Source organism: Bos indicus, chromosome 22 (assembly GCF_029378745.1).
Source record: "Bos indicus isolate NIAB-ARS_2022 breed Sahiwal x Tharparkar chromosome 22, NIAB-ARS_B.indTharparkar_mat_pri_1.0, whole genome shotgun sequence".
Classification (NCBI taxonomy): domain Eukaryota; kingdom Metazoa; phylum Chordata; class Mammalia; order Artiodactyla; family Bovidae; genus Bos; species Bos indicus.
This window is the reverse complement of record NC_091781.1, coordinates 42,709,737-42,727,261: the sequence shown is the minus strand read 5'-3', so window position 1 is coordinate 42,727,261 and position 17,525 is coordinate 42,709,737. Positions and strand designations below refer to the sequence as shown.

General features: G+C 47.5%; 1 protein-coding gene across 8 annotated transcripts in view; it reads right to left on the bottom strand.

Moving 5' to 3' along the window:
* The window catches only part of ACOX2 (acyl-CoA oxidase 2), a 30,788-nt gene extending 30,434 nt beyond the window's left edge, over positions 1-354 (bottom strand). For 2 of the 8 annotated variants that reach the window (XM_019984691.2, XM_019984696.2), the window contains exon 1: positions 44-197. Coding sequence is in view for 2 of the 8 variants with exons in the window: in XM_019984686.2 (XP_019840245.2) it covers positions 205-215 (11 nt within the window). In the remaining 6 variants the exon portion in view is untranslated. The other 6 variants (XM_019984687.2, XM_019984686.2, XM_019984694.2 and 3 more) reach the window with 6 other exon arrangements.
* Between the last annotated feature and the right edge of the window lie 17,171 nt (positions 355-17,525).

The following is a 17,525-nucleotide window of genomic DNA, read 5'->3' as shown; positions in this document are numbered from 1 at the left end:
TTGCTCATTTACTGTTTTGTTGTTTGTTTATTGCTGTGTCTACCTGAGGGCCAGGATCTCGGTCACATTCGAGCCGTGGCGCTCATACTTGGCTCCCAGGGAGCGTCTAGGAGCAGGCGGCCGGGGAAGGACGGACTCTGAGAGTCCGTAGGGGTGGCGGCAAGTGCGCAGTGAGTCCCACTCCCTCCGGTGCCTCTGACTCACCTCTGTCCCATGCCTGCACGGTAGGCCTGGCCTGACCTCCGCAGCCGTGGCCCAGGCCTCTCAGCGCGGCTCGGCCAGCCCCTGTCTCCTCCCCGGGAGGGGCTGGACCACAGAAGACAGAAGGCGCTGCCTGGCAGGCTCCCAGCTGTACACTGCCTGCCAGGCTCCCTCTGCTGGGTGTGGCCGGGCTCTGCCTTGCCCGGGTCTGCCCTGGGAGGATGGCTCAGAGGGTGTGAAGTGGGACAGATAGCTTAGCACCAGGCTGGCCCAGCACCTCAGTGCCAGCCTCCAAGCCTCTGTCTTCCCCTTCCTCTCACTGCCCATCCGGCAGCCTCCCAGAACCTGGTCCTGGTCAGATGCACATGGTTTCACTCTGTAAAAAAAAAAAATAAAAAAACACCACAGGTTGTACCCAGAGTCAGAGACCAGGGTGCAAATCCTGGAGGCGTGCCTCTTGGGGGACCACTTCTCTTAACTCCTTTCCCTTAACTATAACTCACAGGATGAAGGAAAGCTCTTTTTGTTTTTTTCTTTTTTAAAAATAAATTTAAAAAGCTCTTCATTTTTGGCCGTGCTGGGACCTCATTGCTTCATGGGCCTTCTCGAGTTGTGGGGAGCGGGGGCCACTCTCGTCTCTCGTTTCCGAGCACAGGCTCTCGGGCGCTTGGGCTTCAGTAGTTGTGGCTCGGGGACTCTAGAGCACGATAGTTGCGGCACAGGCTTAGTTGCTCTGCATGTGCCATATTGGGCTTCCCAGGTGGCACTAGTGGTAAGGAAACTGCCTGCTAGTGCAGAAGTTGTAAGGACATGGGTTTGATCCCTGGGTCAGGAAGATCCCCTGGAGGAGAGCATGGCAGTCCACTCCAGTATTCTTGCCTGGAGAATCGCATAGAATGAGCCTGGCAGGCTGCAGTTTATGGGGGTCGCAAAGAGCCGAACACGACTGAAGCGACTTAGCACGCGTGCACGTGTGAAGGTTCGGCTTGTGCAGGATGCGCAGATTCGGTTATTTGTCAGTATTTATTTTTAGAATCCACGGTGATCTGAGTGCTGGGCATAGCAGGAAGCCCAAACCAGCCCTGCCCTTGGGAATCTTCCAGACTGGGTCAGGGAGCTGCTGCGGGAACAGAGGATCCCATTAGGAATGGGCAGGCTCGCCTAGCTGGATACTCACAGCCGCTTCTAATGAACTTATAACTTTTTTGAACTTAAGGTCTCCTTGCCCTCTCTTGCTGCTGCTGCTGTTCCCAGGGTGTTCCTGCTTTGCCCGTCTAGTTTTTGTCTTTTGGGCTCACCACAGTGTCACACTCTTCTGGGAAGTCACGCTAGTCTGGACTCTGGGACTTGCTTTCTTAGCTCCAAGCTTTGGCTCCTTGTGGTATAATAAAAGTTATAGATTCAGCCTTTGCCCTTGGTTCCTGGCAAAGAGCTCCTAAAAATCCTTGTCATCTCCTGAGTGATAGAATTCTCTTTTGTATCCTGGCTGGGGGCCTGCACACACCTTCGGGTTGGGCGGGGGGAGTTGCTGTCAGACAGACCAAGCCTTAATAATGCTAGGGCTGGACTAGCAGTCCTTCCTACCTCCCCCACCGCTAACCGCCTGGCTGGGAGAGTTGCTGGAGACTGAACAAGTCACCAGTGGTCCATGATATAACCATTTATACCTGCATTGTGAAGCCTCGGTAAAAATCCCTAAAACAGTGGGCTTTAGGGCTCTTCTGAGCTGGTGAACACATGGAGACACTGGGAGGGTGGCCTCCCAGCCATATCTTGTCCTACCCGCCGCCTCTTGCCCTGCCTCCCCCCCGCCCCGACCCCCGCACAGTGGCTGTTCCTGAACTGGGTCCCTTACAATAAACCCACAAATGCAATTCAAGTGGTTTCTGAATTCTGTGAGTCATTCTGGCAGGTTATTGAACCCCTGGGAGGGGGTCATGGGAACCCCTGAATTTATATGTAGCTGGTAGGTCAGAAGTCCTGGTGCCCCCGGGCATTTGCAGTTGTTGTCGGAAGCAGGGGCAGTCTCACGGGACTGAGCCCTGTTCCCCTCGGGTCTGCACTGACGCCCAGAGGCAATTCGAATGGAAATGTTTGGACGTCCAGTGTTGGGGAATCAGAGAACTGGTTGCTGCTGGGATGGGATACCTCATGTTTGGTGTCACAGGTGGAGGTGGAAACAGACACCACACCCTCGGTATGAGAAGTGGCTGTTTTTCCTTTAATTACTGGTTTTTGTCTGAAGTATCATTGAAAACAAGGACTGTGTCTGCTTTGCTCTTGGTCCTGAATGCAGTCCCAGCCCCAGCTCAGCAAGTAGTTCAGTTCAGTAGCTCAGTTGTGTCCGACTCTGTGACCCCGTGGACTGCAGCACACCAGGCTTCCCTGTCCATCACCAACTCCTGGAACTTGCTCAGACTCATGTCCATCGAGTCGGTGATGCCATCCAAGCAACTCATCCTCTGTCGTCCCCTTCTCCTCTTGTCTTCAGTCTTTCCTGGCATCAAGGTCTTTTCCAGTGAGTCAGTTCTTTGCATCAGGTGGCCAAAATATTGGAGCTTCAGCTTCAGCATCAGTCCTTCCAATGAATATTTAGTACTGATTTCCTTTAGGATGGACTGGTTGGATCTCCTTGTAGTCCAAGGGACTCTCAAGAGTCTTCTCCAACACCACAGTTTAAAAGCATGAATTCCTCGGTGCTCAGCTTTCTTTATAGTCCAACTCTCACATTCATTCATGGCTACTGGAAAAACGATCTTGGACTAGATGGGCTTTTGTTGGCAAAATAATGTCTCTGCTTTTTAACATGCTGTCTAGATTGGAAATAGCTTTTCTTCCAAGGAGCAAGCGTCTTTTGATTTCATGGCTGCAATGACTTTGGAGCCCCCCAAAATAAAGTCTGTCACTGTTTCCATTGTTTCCCCATCTATTTGCGATGAAGTGATGGGACTGGATGCCATCATCTTAGTTTTCTGAATGTTGAGATTTAAGCCTACTTTTTCACTCCCCTCTTTCACTTTCATCAAGAGGCTCTTTAGTTCCTCTTTGGTTTCTGCCATAAGGGTGGTGTCCTCTGCATATCTGAGGTTATTGATATTTCTCCCGGCAATCTTGATTCCAGCTTGTGTTTCTTCCAGTCCAGCGTTTCTCATGATGTACTCTGCATGTAAGTTAAATAAACAGGGTGACAATATACAGCCTTGATGTACTCCTTTTCCTATTTGGAACCAGTCCGTTGTTCCATGTCCGGTTCTAACTGTTGCTTCTTGACCTGCATACAGATTTCTCAGGAGGCAGGTCAGGTGGTCTGGTATTCCCATCTCTTTCAGAATTTTCCATAGTCTGTTGTGATCCACACAGTCAAAGGCTTTGGCCTAGTCAATAAAGCAGAAATAGATGTTTTTCTGGAACTCTATTGCTTTTTCGATGATCCAGTGGATGTTGGCAATTTGATCTCTGGTTCCTCTGCCTTTTCTAAAACCAGCTTGAACATCTGGAAGTTCATGGTTCACATGCCGTTGAAGCCTGGCTTGGAGAATTTTGAGCATTACTTTGCTAGTGTATGAGATGAGTGCAACTGTGCAGTAGTTTGAACATTCCTTGACATTAGTAAGTACTTGGTGGATGAGTAAATAAACAAAAGTTGGCTGGATGCACCAGTATTCTCTACCCAAGGGCACAGCCCGTGCTTGAAAGGATCTGGAGTTTGGACCCTCTTTTTTTTATTTGGTAAAGTTTATTGATTCTTCTCTGCTTTATTTTTTTCTGCCTTGATGTAATGTTTTAATTGAAGTATAGTTGATTTTCAGTGTTGTGTTTCAGGTTATAACAAAGTGATTGCATTTTTTATATATAACAAAGTGATTCTGTTTTTTTATATATATGTATATCTTTCTCTGTATAGATAGATATAGATATTCTTTTTCAGATTCTTTTCCATTGTTGGTTACTAAAAGATACTGAATACAGTCCTTTGGGCTATACAGCAAGCCCTTATTGGTTATATATTTCATTCATAATAATGTGTTGATGTTAATCCCATACTCCTAATTTATCCCTCTCCCTCTTTCCTTTTTGGTAACTCTTAAGTCTGTCTTCTATGTCTGAGAGTCTGTTTTCCAAGTAAGTTCATTTGTAACATTTTTTTGTCTCCCCATGTAAGTGATGTCATATGATGTTTGTCTCTGATTTACTTAACGTGATCATTTCTAGGTCCGTCCATGTTGCTGCAGATGACACGACTTCATTCTTTTTCACGGTTGAGTAGTATTCCATTGTACATATGTGTCCATCCTCTTCATCCATTCATTTGTTAAAGGACATTTAGGTGGCTTATGTGTCTTGGTTATTGTAAATAGTGCTACTATAGACATTGGGGTACATGTGTCTTTTCAAATTACAGTTTTCTCTGGGTATATGCCCCAAAGTGGGATTTCTGAGTCATATGGTGACCCTGTTTTTAGTTTTTTAAGGAATCGCCATACTGTTCTGCATACTGCCTGAACCAGTTTGCATTTCCACCAACAGTGGAGAAAGATCCCTTTTTCTCTACACCCTCCGCATAGACTATACAGTTGACTCCATATACTGTACAGTCCATGGAATTCTCCAGGGCAGAATACTGGAGTGGGTTGCCATTTCCTTCTCCAGGGGATCTTCCCAACCCCGGGATCAAACCCAGGTCTCCCACACTATAGGCAAATTCTTTGCCAGTTGAGCCACCAGGGAAGCCCACACCCTCTCCAGCATTTCTTATTTTAGGATTTTTGATGATGGCCATTCTGACCAGTGTGAGATGGTACCTCATTGTAGTTTTGATTTGCATTTCTCTAAGTGTGTTAGCCATCTGTATGTCGTCTTTCAAAAAAGCATCTATTTAGGTCTTCTGCCCACTTTTTGATTGGGTTGTTTCTTTTTTGGATACTAAGCTGCGTGAGCTGTTTGTACATTTTGGAAATTAAGCCCTTGTCAGTCGCATTGTTTGCAAATATGTTCACCCATTCCATAGACGGTCTTTTAACTTTGTTTATATCAATTTAATTGGATCCCATTTGCTTGTGGAACTTGAAAACAAATGACTTCTTTGTGGCTGCGCTAGCTCTTCCTTGCTGCGCGTGGACTTCCTCTAGTTGAGGCTGCTTCCTCTAGCAGGGGCTGCTTCTCGTCGCACTGGGAGGCTTCTCACCGTGGTGGCTTCTCTTGTCGTGGAGCATGGGCTCTAGGCACGTGGGCTTCAGTAGTTGTGGTGTAGGGGCTTAGTTCCTCAGCCTGGGGGATCTCCCTAGACCAGGCATCGAAACTATGTCCCCTGCATCGGTAAGTGGATTCCTATCCACTGCGCCACCGGGTTTGCTGTTGTTGGACATGCTCTCAAATGGTGCCACAGGAATAAGACAGACAGTTGAAAATGGCTCAGCAAGGCGGTCTTGACTTCTGTAGAAGGGTGCGCTCCAGACAGAAGTCTGGGAAGCAAGCGCACTGAGTGGGAAGCCCCCTAGATTTTTATCCCGGAGACGCAGGTTCCCTTCTCTGGCTCCTCATAGGTTGAGGACCACAGGATTACAGTCTCTCCCGGATGTTGCCTAATTGCCTAATTGTGTTTTTGTTTTTAACAATTGGTCTCCATGAGGGCTTGTAAATTCCTGCTTGGAGGATTTATGTTAACTGTTTTCCTCACCCTTTTAGTTCTTTGTGTCTGTCCAGGATAAAGCCTGAGAAGTTAGCCTGCCAAAATGTTCTTCTGAGGAAGGAGAATCAGGAAGTGAAAAGAACAAAGGCTTGGAAACTAGCCACCAAGATTTAGGCAAAAATCTTACTCAAACATTTTAGGCATCTTATACCTTTCTGTTCACCTCTTCTAAGAATGAATCGCTTCTTCATTTCTGACTTCTGCTTTGATAGAAAAGACCGCACCTTTCTTACAGCGTGTCTGTGCGTGCGCACACGTGTCCACCCTGTTTATACTTACCCAGTCCTCTAATCTCAGAGCCGACGCCTCTGGGACTAAAAAGGCTGTGTACCAAGCTCTGTCTCCAAAGGGGTCTTAGCCTTTCTGCTGCCTCTCCTGAAGGCTTCTGTCCCCTTCAGGAGCTCAAGTCGTTAATATTCCGGGACCTTAGAAGGCTGCCCTCCCTGTTTCTTCAGTTAAAGAGTTGCTGTGTCATGTGAGCAACCATGGTTCTGCTCTGAAGCTTGTCTCCTCTCGTTTACACCCAGCATTAGTATTCGCAGACTCCCGTCCTTTGTTCCCTGCACGGATGTTTGTGGAGCATCTGCAGGGCGTTGGGCACAGCTTTGAGTAGGACCCAGAGGGGAGCCGGGCCTCAGGGAGTGCGGTGGGCTGTTTCTAGGTTCCCTCACTTCCGTTGCACAGCACCCCTGCAGAGTAGGATGCAGCTCCACATTTTGCAGGGGAGGAAACAAGCTCAGAGAGCAACTGTCACTTGCCCAGGTTTGCACAGCGACTAGGCTACAGAGCTGGATTTTGAACCAGGTCTTTTGATGGTAAAGACTTTGTCTTAACCCGTTTGTGCACAGTTGGAAAAGAAGTCAGGAGACCCGGGGCTCCTGTCATGGCAGGGCTTCTAAGATATGGGGGCTCTGAGAGGGCGCGCTCTCCTTGTGGGTCTTTGCTTTCCCATCTGTGATGTGCAGTGTTTGCTCAGGAAGAGGCCTCGCTCCTCTCCACATGCCCCCGAGGTAGTGTCCAGCTTGTGTCCTGAGGGGAGCAGGATCCAAACTCTGAGGCATGACCTCCCAGCTGCTGCTGGGACTGGGGGGCCTGGCCCACTGGGTCTCCTGTTGCCCCTGGCAATTCTGCACACAAGGTGGTGGCCACAGGGAAGGTGGCCTAGACCCTGCTGCTTGCAGGGCACTTCTGGGGTCCAGCCTGGGCTCTTCCAGGGATCCATACTCCTGACTATGGGATCAGATCAGACCAGATCAGTCACTCAGTCGTGTCTGACTCTTTGCGACCCCATGAATCGCAGCACGCCAGGCCTCCCTGTCCATCACCAACTCCCGTAGTTCACTCAGACTCACGTCCATCGAATCAGTGATGCCATCTAGCCATCTCATCCTCTGTCGTCCCCTTCTCTTGCCCCCAATCACTCCCAGTATCAGAGTCTTTTCCAATGAGTCAACTCTTCACATGAGGTGGCCAAAGTACTGGAGTTTCAGCTTTAGCATCATTCCTTCCAAAGAAATCCAAGGGCTGATCTCCTTCAGAATGGACTGGTTGGATCTCCTTGCAGTCCAAGGGACTCACAAGAGTCTTCTCCAGCACCACAGTTCAAAAGCATCAATTCTTCGGCACTCAGCCTTCTTCACAGTCCAACTCTCACATCCATACATGACCACAGGAAAAACCATAGCCTTGACTAGACGAACCTTTGTTGGCAAAGTAATGTCTCTGCTTTTGAATATGCTATCTAGGTTGGTCATAAGTTTCCTTCCAAGGAGTAAGCATCTTTTAATTTCATGGCTGCAGTCACCATCGGCAGTGATTTTGGAGCCCAGAAAAATAAAGTCTGACACTGTTTCCCCATCTGTTTCCCATGAAGTGGTGGGACCGGATGCCATGATCTTTATTTTCTGAATGTTGAGCTTTAAGCCAACTTTTTCACTCTCCACTTTCACTTTCATCAAGAGGCTTTTGAGTTCCTCTTCACTTTCTGCCATAAGGGTGGTGTCATCTGCATAGCTGAGGTTATTGATATTTCTCCCGGCAATCTTGATTCCAGCTTGTGTTTCTTCCAGTCCAGCGTTTCTCATGATGTACTCTGCATAGAAGTTAAATAAACAGGGTGACAATATACAGCCTTGACGAACTCCTTTTCCTATTTGGAACCAGTCTGTTGTTCCATGTCCAGTTCTAACTGTTGCTTCCTGACCTGCATACAAATTTCTCAAGAGGCAGGTCAGGTGGTCTGGTATTCCCATCTGTTTCAGAATTTTCCACAGTTTATTGGGATCCACACAGTCAAAGGCTTTGGCATAGTCAATAAAGCAGAACTAGATGTTTTTCTGGAACTCTCTTGCTTTTTCGATGATCCAGTGGATGTTGGCAATTTGATCTCTGGTTCCTTTGCCTTTTCTAAAACCAGCTTAAACATCAGGAAGTTCATAGTTCGCATATTGCTGAAGCCTGGCTTGGAGAATTTTGAGCATTACTTTACTAGCGTGTGAGATGAGTGCAATTGTGTGGTAGTTTGAGCATTCTTTGGCATTGCCTTTCTTTGGGATTGGAATGAAAACTGACCTTTTCCAGTCCTGTGGCCACTGCTGAGTTTTCCAAATTTGCTGGCATATTGAGTGCAGCACTTTCACAGCATCATCTTTCAGTACTTGAAATAGCTCAACTGGAATTCCATCACCTCCACTAGCTTTGTTCGTAGTGATGCTTTCTAAGGCCTACTTGACCTCACATTCCAGGATGTCTGGCTCTAGGTCAGTGATCACACCATCGTGATTATCTGGGTCATGAAGATCTTTTTTGTATGGTTCTTCTGTGTATTCTTGCCATCTCTTCTTAATATCTCCTGCTTCTGTTAGGTCCATACCATTTCTGTCCTTTATCGAGCCCATCTTTGCATGAAATGTTCCTTTGATATCTCTGATTTTCTTGAAGAGATCCCTAGGCTTTCCCATTCTATTGTTTTCCTTTATTTCTTTGCATTGATCGCTGAAGAAGGCTTTCTTATCTCTTCTTGCTGTTCTTTGGATCTCTGCATTCAGATGTTTATATCTTTCCTTTTCTCCTTTGCTTTTCACTTCTCTTCTTTTCACAGCTATTTGTAAGGCCTCCCCAGACAGCCATTTTGCTTTTTTGCACTTCTTTTCCATGGGGATGGTCTTGATCCCTGTCTCCTGTACAATGTCACGAACCTCATTCCATAGTTCATCAGGCACTCTATCAGATGTAGGCTCTTAAATCTATTTCTCACTTCCACTGTATAATCATAAGGGATTTGATTTAGGTCATACCTGAATGGTCTAGTGGTTTTCCCTACTTTCTTCAATTTAAGTCTGAATTTGGCAATAAAGGAGTTCATGGTCTGAGCCACAGTCAGCTCCTGGTCTTGTTTTTGCTGACTGTATAGAGCTTCTCCATCTTTGGCTGCAAAGAATATAATCAGTCTGATTTCGGTGTTGACCATCTGGTGTACGTGTATAGGGTCTTCTCTTGCGTTGTTGGAAGAGGGTGTTTGTTATGACCAGTGCATTTTCTTGGCAAAACTCTATTAGTCTTTGCCGTGCTTCATTCCGTATTCCAAGGCCAAATTTGCCTGTTACTCCAGGTGTTTCTTGACTTCCTACTTTGGCATTCCAGTCCCCTATAATGAAAAGGACGTCCTTTTTGGGTGTTAGTTCTAAAAGGTCTTGTAGGTCTTCATAGAACCGTTCAACTTCAGCAGCATTACTATTCTTCAGCATAGACTTGGATTACTGTGATATTGAATGGTTTGCCTTGGAAACGAACAGAGATCATTCTGTCGTTTTTGAGATTGCATCCAAGTACTGCATTTCTGACTCTTTTGTTGACCATGATGGCCACTCCATTTCTTCTGAGGGATTCCTGCCCGCAATAGTAGATATAATGGTCATCTGAGTTAATTTCACCCATTCCAGTCCATTTGAGTTCGCGATTCCTAGAATGTCGACATTCACTCTTGCCATCTCTTGTTTGACCACTTCCAATTTGCCTTGATTCATGGACCTGACATTCCAGGTTCCTATGCAATATTGCTCTTGACAGCATCGGACCTTTTTCTATCACCAGTCACATCCACAGCTGGGTATTCTTTCTGCTTTGGCTCCATCACTTCATTCTTTTTGGAGTTATTTCTCCACTGATCTCCAGTAGCATATTGGGCACCTACTGAGCTGGGGAGTTTCTCTTTCAGTATCCTATCATTTTGCCTTTTCATACTGTTTATGGGGTTCTCAAGGCAAGAATACTGAAGTGGTTTGCCATTCCCTTCTCCAGTGAACCACATTCTGTCAGATCTCTCCACCATGCCCGCCCATCTTGGGTTGCCCCACAGGCATGGCTTAGTTTCATTGAGTTAGACAAGGCTGTGGTCCTAGTGTGATTAGATTGACTAGTTTTCTGTGAGTATGGTTTTATTGTGTCTGCCCTCTGATGCCCTCTTGCAAGGGCATCTTACTACCATCTTACCATCTTACTTGGGTTTCTCTTACCTTGGCCGTGGGGTCAGGGGGGGCGGCCGAGAGGAGATACCCAGCGTCCGAGGTCAGGGGTGGCGACGAGAGGAGTTACCTCGCGTCCGAGGTCAGGGGCTGCGACGAGAGGAGGTACCCTGTGTCCAAGGTCAGGGGCAGCGGCCGGGAGGAGATACCCCATTCCCCAAGCCCTCGGCCAGGGGCGGCGGGTGGGAGAAGCTACCCCACGCCCCCACGCCCGAGGCCAAGGGCGGCGGCGTGGAGGACCAACCCCACACCGGAGGCCAGGGGCGGTGGCTGGGAGGACCAGCCCCACGTCCAAGGAGCCGTGGCTGCACAGGCGTAGGAGAGCCTAGAGGAGCTGTCCCACGTTGAAGGTCAGGAAGGGCGGCGGTGAGGAGATACCCCTCGTCCAAGGTAAGGAGCAATGGCTGCATTTTGCTGCAGCAGCCGTGATGAGATACCCCACGCCCAAGATAAGAGAAACCCAAGTAAGACGATGACTATGGGAAGTTAATGCCTAATTTCTCTCTGCTATAGTTTCCACATGTTGGTTGTCTTAAGATTAAGCTCGTTTTTTTTTTAATGTATATATTTTATTATGTAAGTTTCAGATATATGGCATTATAATTTGACATCTATGTACACTACAAAATGACCACCCCCAAGTCTAATTACTGTCAGTCACCATACGATTGAACTGCTTTACCCCGTGGTTCACCCCTACATTCCCCTGTTCTTCTGGTAACTGCTTATCGGTTCCCTGAATCTATAGGTTTGTTTGTTTTGTTTTTGTTTCAGAGTCCACATGAGGGTAAAACCATATGGTATTTGTCTTTTTTCCTTCTGACTTATTTCATTTAATGTAATACCGTCAGTGTGTATCCATGTTGTCACAGATGGCAGGATTTCCCATTTTATGACTGAGTAGTATTTTACTGTATACAGATACTCTGCTGCTGCTGCTGCTAAGTTATGTCCGACTCTGTGCGACCCCATAGACGGCAGCCCACCAGGCTCCCCGTCCCTGGGATTCTCCAGGCAAGAACCCTGGAGTGGGCTGCCATTTCCTTCTCCGATGCATGAAAGTGAAAGTGAAGTCGCTCAGTCGTGTCCGACTCTTCACGACCCCATGGACTGCAGCCCACCAGGCTCCTCCGTCCAGGGTTTTCCAGCCAAGAGAACTGGAGTGGCACTACATATGCATTATTCATTCTTCCACTGATGGACGTTTAGCTAAATGTCCAATGTAAATAATGCTGCAGTGAACACAGTGGTGCGTATGTCTTTTCAAGTTAGTGGTTTTGTGTTCCTCAGGTAAAGATCCAAAAGTGTAATAGCTAGGTCGTATGACAGTTCTGTCCTTAATGTTTGGAGGAGCCTCCAGGCTGTTCCCCAGAGTGGCTGCACCAATTTACAATCCGACCAACAGTGTGCGAAGGTTCCCTTTTTCCCACATCCTCTCTGTTGCTTGTTAACTTTTTCTCTTTTTGATAGTAGTCGTTCTAACAGATGTGAGGTGAAATCTCGTTGTGGTTTTTATTTGCATTTCCCTGTAATAATCCCACTCCTCATAAGCCAGTTTTGGGCTTCCTTGATGGTTTAGATGGTAAAGAATCTGCCTTTAATGCCAGAGACCTGGGTTTGATCCCTGGGTTGGGAAGATTCCCCTGGGGAAGGAGATGGCAACCCACTCCAGTAGTCTTGCCTTGGAAATCCCACGGACAGAGGAGCCTGGGGGGCTGCAGTCCATGGCGTTGCAAAGAGTCGGTCGTGCCTGAGTGACTAACACTTTTGATTTCCCTAATAGTGAATGTTGACCATCTTTTCCTGTGCCTGTTGGCTGTCTGTGCATCTTCTGTGAAAAGGTGTCTATTCAAGTCCTTTGCCCAGGTTGTTTTGTTGTTGAGCTTTATGGGTTTTTTAATTACTATTTTGAATACCGTTCTGATGAATGTGATGTGCAGATGTCTTCTCCCGTTCAGTTCGGTGGCCTTGGCAATTTGCTGACCGTCTCCTTCGCTGTGCAGAAGCTTTTTAGTTGGATGTAGTCTCGTTTGTTTGTTTTTGCTTTTGTTTCCCTTGCTTTTGGAGTCAGTTCTGCAACAACATCACTAAGACCAGTGTTAAGAAGCTTACCACCTAGGTTTTCTTGAGGATTTTTATGGTCTCAGGTCTCATATTCAATTCTTTAATCAATTGTCTTTCGCTCACGGTGTGTTCTAGGCTCCTCTGTTGTAAATGAATTGTCCATATATGTGTGGATTTATTTCTGGGCTCTCAGTTCTGTTCCTTTAATCCGTGTGTATGTTTTTGCACCAGAACTGTGCCGATTACTGTAGCTCCATTGGAATTTTCATAGAGATTGCATTGAGTCTGCAGATTGCTTTGGGTAGTACGGACATGTTCGGTTCAGTTCCGTCGCTCAGTCGTGTCCGACTCTTTGCGACCCCATGAATCGCAGCACGCCAGGCCTCCCTGTCCATCACCAACTCCCGGAGTTCACTCAGACTCACGTCCATCGAGTCAGTGATGCCATCCGCCATCTCATCCTCTGTCGTCCCCTTCTCCTCCTGCCCCCAATCCCTCCCAGCATCAGAGTCTTTTACAGACATGTAAACGGTGTTAATTATTCCAGTTCATGAGCAGGGAATACTTTTTTCATTTCTGTTTTCTTCAGTGTCATCAGTATTTTAATTTCCAATGTGCTGTCTTTTACCTCCTTGGTTGAATTTATTCCTAGATGTTTTATTCTTTTTGATGGAATTGTAAATGGGATTGTTTTCTTAATTTCTCTTTCTGATAGTTTGTTGCTTTATAAGTGATTTACCCACTACCATTAGTATACATTTACCTTTTCCAACGAGAATTTTACTTTCATATGTTTCCTTATTAATCACTGCCTTTTCTTTTCAGCCTAAAGAAGTTATTTGAAGATTTCTTGTAAGGCTAGTTTAGTGGTCATAAACTCCTTTAGCTTTTGCTTATCTGGAGAACTTTTACTGTCTCCTTCAATTCTGAATGATAACCTTACCAGGCAGAGAATTCTTGGTTGTATTTTTTTTTTTTCCCCCTTCTCTTTCAGCCCTTGAAATAAGCCATACCAGTCCATTCTGGCTTATAAATTTTCTGCCGGAAAATCTGCTAAAGCCTTAAGGAGTTTCCCTTGTACATAATAAGTTGTTTTTCTCTTGCTGCTTTCATTCTTCCTTTCTCCTTAACTTCTACCATTTTAGTTGTATAGTGTCTTGGTGTGGGTTCTCATGGGGTTTCTCTTCCTTGGAAATCTCTGAGCTTTCCGGACCTGGATGTCTGTTTCCTTCCTTAGGTTAGGGAAGTTGTCAACCATTATTTCTTCAAATATTTTTTCTGGCCCATTCTCTAGTTCTTCTGGGGCCTCTTTAATGGAAATGTTATTCTACTTGATGTTTTCCTTGAAGTCCTTTAAGGCCTCTTCACTTTTTAAAATTTATTTTTCATTTTGCTGCTCTTCCAAGGTGATTTCCTTTGCATTGTCTTCCAGCTCACTGATGCATTCTTCTACTTCATCCAGTCTGCTGCCCAACCCCTCCAGTGTATTTTTCGGTTCTTTTGTAACTTCTTTCTGGTACTTTGTTATATTTTATCTCTGTTGAACTTCTTACTGTGTTCCTCCTTTCTCCTGAAACTGGTGAGCACCTTAATGATTATTACATTGAACTGTTTATCAGGTAGATTGTTTACCTCCATCTTATTAAGGTCTTTTTTGAGGGATTTATCTTGTTCTTTGGTTGGGAACATGTTCCTCTGTCTCCTCATTTGATCTGTCTGTGTTTGTCTGGATATATTTTTCAGGACAGCTGCCTCTCCCAGTCTTGAAGGAGTACTCTTGTGTAGGAGATGATTCGTGGGGCTCAGATGCACAGTGGACGCTCAGGGGGTGTCCCTCATGTGGGCTGCACAGCCTGCTGGCTGTGGCGGGACTGCAGCGGCGGGGCGGGGTGTGCACACGTGCCCGGCCAGGCTCGCAGCTGCGCAGTGCGCTGGGCTGGGGGCGCTGGCCTGGGCCCGCTGGCGTGCAGCTGCTGCTGGGGCAGGGGTGGGAGGTGGGGGCGGGCAGGATGCCGGTTCCTCTACGGTTTAGTGAACTCTGTGTTTAAAAGGTTTCTTTATCGACTTTGCTGTTGACTCTGCTTTGTATGTTTTGGATGGGATCCTTTCAATTTGTTGCACCAAACTATTGACTCCTCTAGTTAAAAAAATAATTTTTTTTATTACAAAAAATTAAAAACCTGTGCACAAGTGGAGAGAGCAATATAATGATTCCAGATGTACCTAACAGTCAGCTTCGACAGTTATCTCATGCACCCCTATTCTTTGCTTTTAACTTTTTGTTTCAAAATGACTTTAGACTTTCAGAAGGTTACACAAATCTAGGAGAGGTTCTGTATGCCTTTCACCCAGCTTCCTCTAGTGTTAACATTTTACATAACTGTAGTGTAATTCTGGAAAACAAGGAAATACCACAAGGAGCTACTGTTGACTAGTCTTCAGAACTTAGTTAAGTGGAACTATGTGTAACTTTGTTCTGTATCTTCCACATCTCCTGTAAATGTGTTATCATACTTTCGTAATTAAAAAACAAACAAACTGCAAAAACAACAAGAGAACTTACCTGAGGGTGTTGGAAGGTCCCCAGCTTCACCTGCTGGTTCAGGGATTTGCTTGAGGGACTCAGAACTCAGGATAGCTATTTGATTTGTGATCATGGTTGTTTACTGCAAAAGGATAGAGATTAAAATCAGCTAAGGCAAAGGCATGCAGGGCAGAGTCCGGGAGAGAGCGGACGCGGCCTTCCAGTGGTCCCTCCCGGCTGAGCTGTGTGGACAGCATTTGTTCTCCCTGTGTGGCGGGAGGCACACAGAACCTACGCCCAGGCGAGCTCAGCGCAGCCTTGGTGCCCAGGGCCGCAGTGCACGCGTCCCAGAGCCGTGGGAGGTTGGTGTGGCTCATCTCAGTTCCTCCGTCTCCAGCCCGTCCAGAAACAGTGGCCCAGCATAGCCCACGGCCACACAGAAATCACACTGTTAGTGGAGACTGCCTGGCGCGGCCCAGCCCAGGTGAACAGAGGTTCTCTTTTCAGGCTGGGTGTCCTGAGAGCTTAGAGGTGATCTCCCAGGAGCCGTCAGGGGTCAGTGCTTTCTCGGGAACGTGCAAGGTTTGAAATCCTGCTGACTTCATTCTTCCTGCACACTAAATTTTGCCAGGTTTCCGCTCATACCTTTTTCCTGGTTCAGGATCCATCCCAGGATCCCACACCGCATTTGTTTGTCCTGTCTCCTCCAGTCGGTACAGTTCCTCGGTCTTGGTCTTTGTCTTTTATGACCTTGAGACTTTGGAGAGTACTGGTGAGGTGTTTCTTTTAGAATGTCCCTTATTTACATTGAGGTGTGAGAAGGTGTGGATGATAACTCCCCCGAAAGAGGGGACTGGGAGAAGGGTGGAGGGTCTTGGGGTGGTGGCCAACCATGAGGGAGGGGTAGGTGCCAGACTAGCTAAGGACTAAGAGGAATGAACCAGGGAAGTGGAACTTGGAGGGGTCTGGTCAGTGACAGATGTGACAGAGGGGCGACTGTTGAGGACGAGGAGGACGATAATTAACCTTCCTTGAGTGCCGGCCACATGCCTGCACCTGATGAACACTTTGTTAATCCATTCCTCTTAGCAGCCTGTGAGACTGGCACTACTGGAGCCCTCACTTAACTGATGAGAAACTCGGAGATGGTAAGTGAGGTGGCCGGGTCACCACCCGTCTGACGAATGGCAGAACCAGGTCCCCTGCGCCACCCCCAAGTCCAAAGTCTGTGGCCTGGACTCTTAACAGCCATGCTGTGCCCCCGTCACGGTTTCCCAAGAAGGGACGACAGATATGGGGGCAGAAGGAACTTCCACCCCTTGAAATGTGCCAGGCCCTGGGCACAGTACCCTGGGTCTATTCTCTTGTGTTCTAAGAGCTGCCGGGCGTATAGTAGGTGCTTAATGCCTGTTTTCCTCTTTCTTGCTCCTTCCCTGAGCTTCCTGGGCCAGGAGCAGGCATGTGGATTCCTGTGCCCTGTTTGGACGATCTGATCTCAGAGCTGTGAGTGGGATGGGGCTGGGATTCTGGTCCCCGGCCTGCTCTTCCTTCTCAGATTGGTTTTGGCTGGGCCACCTGCTGGAAGAGAAGGAAGGAGGAAGGCCATTTGGCCTCGGTAGGCTTGCGGGATGTTTCTGGCAACAGATGGGAAGGCTGGAACGTGGGTGCTTTGCAGAACGTTGTCCTGTAGCCTCTATCCGCAGATGCTGTTAATGCCAGAAAGACGTGCTGGCAGCAGGGCCGGGGAGGGCGGGGTAGAGAATTCATGGCTCGCTCCCTGCTGGTGGTGTGCTTTTATGCGCTAGCTTTGCCTCTAAACCTTGGATTCTCCTGTAAAATGGAGGGAACGACAGTCCTGGGGGATTAAATGAGGAGATTCACAGAGTATTTAGCCCAGTCCCTGGCACAGACACTAAATTTCAGTGAGTACAGGTATCATTGCCTGTGTCACAGCTGTGGAAAATCTGGTTCCATTGAGTTGCCCAGACTTGTGACAAGTAGTGATTGGCAGAGCTTGAGTCCAGAGGTGGGCCCAGAACTAACTCTCTTTACAGGGCAAGCCTGGTACTGACCTTGCAGGGGGAAGTGAGCAGTTTAGTTCAGGCACACACATGGGAGAGCTGGGTGCCCCGGGCCCGGGGGAAGTCCTCCCTTGGAAGGGGAAGCCAGCTAGCTTAACCATTGCTCAGCAGCCAGGGGTTGCCAGGGCCTCTCCCCAAGTGCTTTCTGGGAAATGGATGGGCAGAGTTACTGAGGGGTCCAGCACTGGAAAACAGCCCCACCCCTCGTCCTCTCTGGGGGAGTGCCAGCCAGTCATCAGCGCGGGCTGAGGTGAGGGCAGCAACCATGAGGATGAAAGAGTTCTGTTCTCAAGAGGCGCAGCAAAAGGGAGCACTGTACAACAAGGCCCTGCTGGGCGCAGGGGGTTTGGGGTTGGTTGATGAGAACATCAAACGGCTTAGGCCACTGCTCAGTCACAGGTCTGGTTCTGCAAGGGGACGGGAATCCCGCCATGATGGTAGAT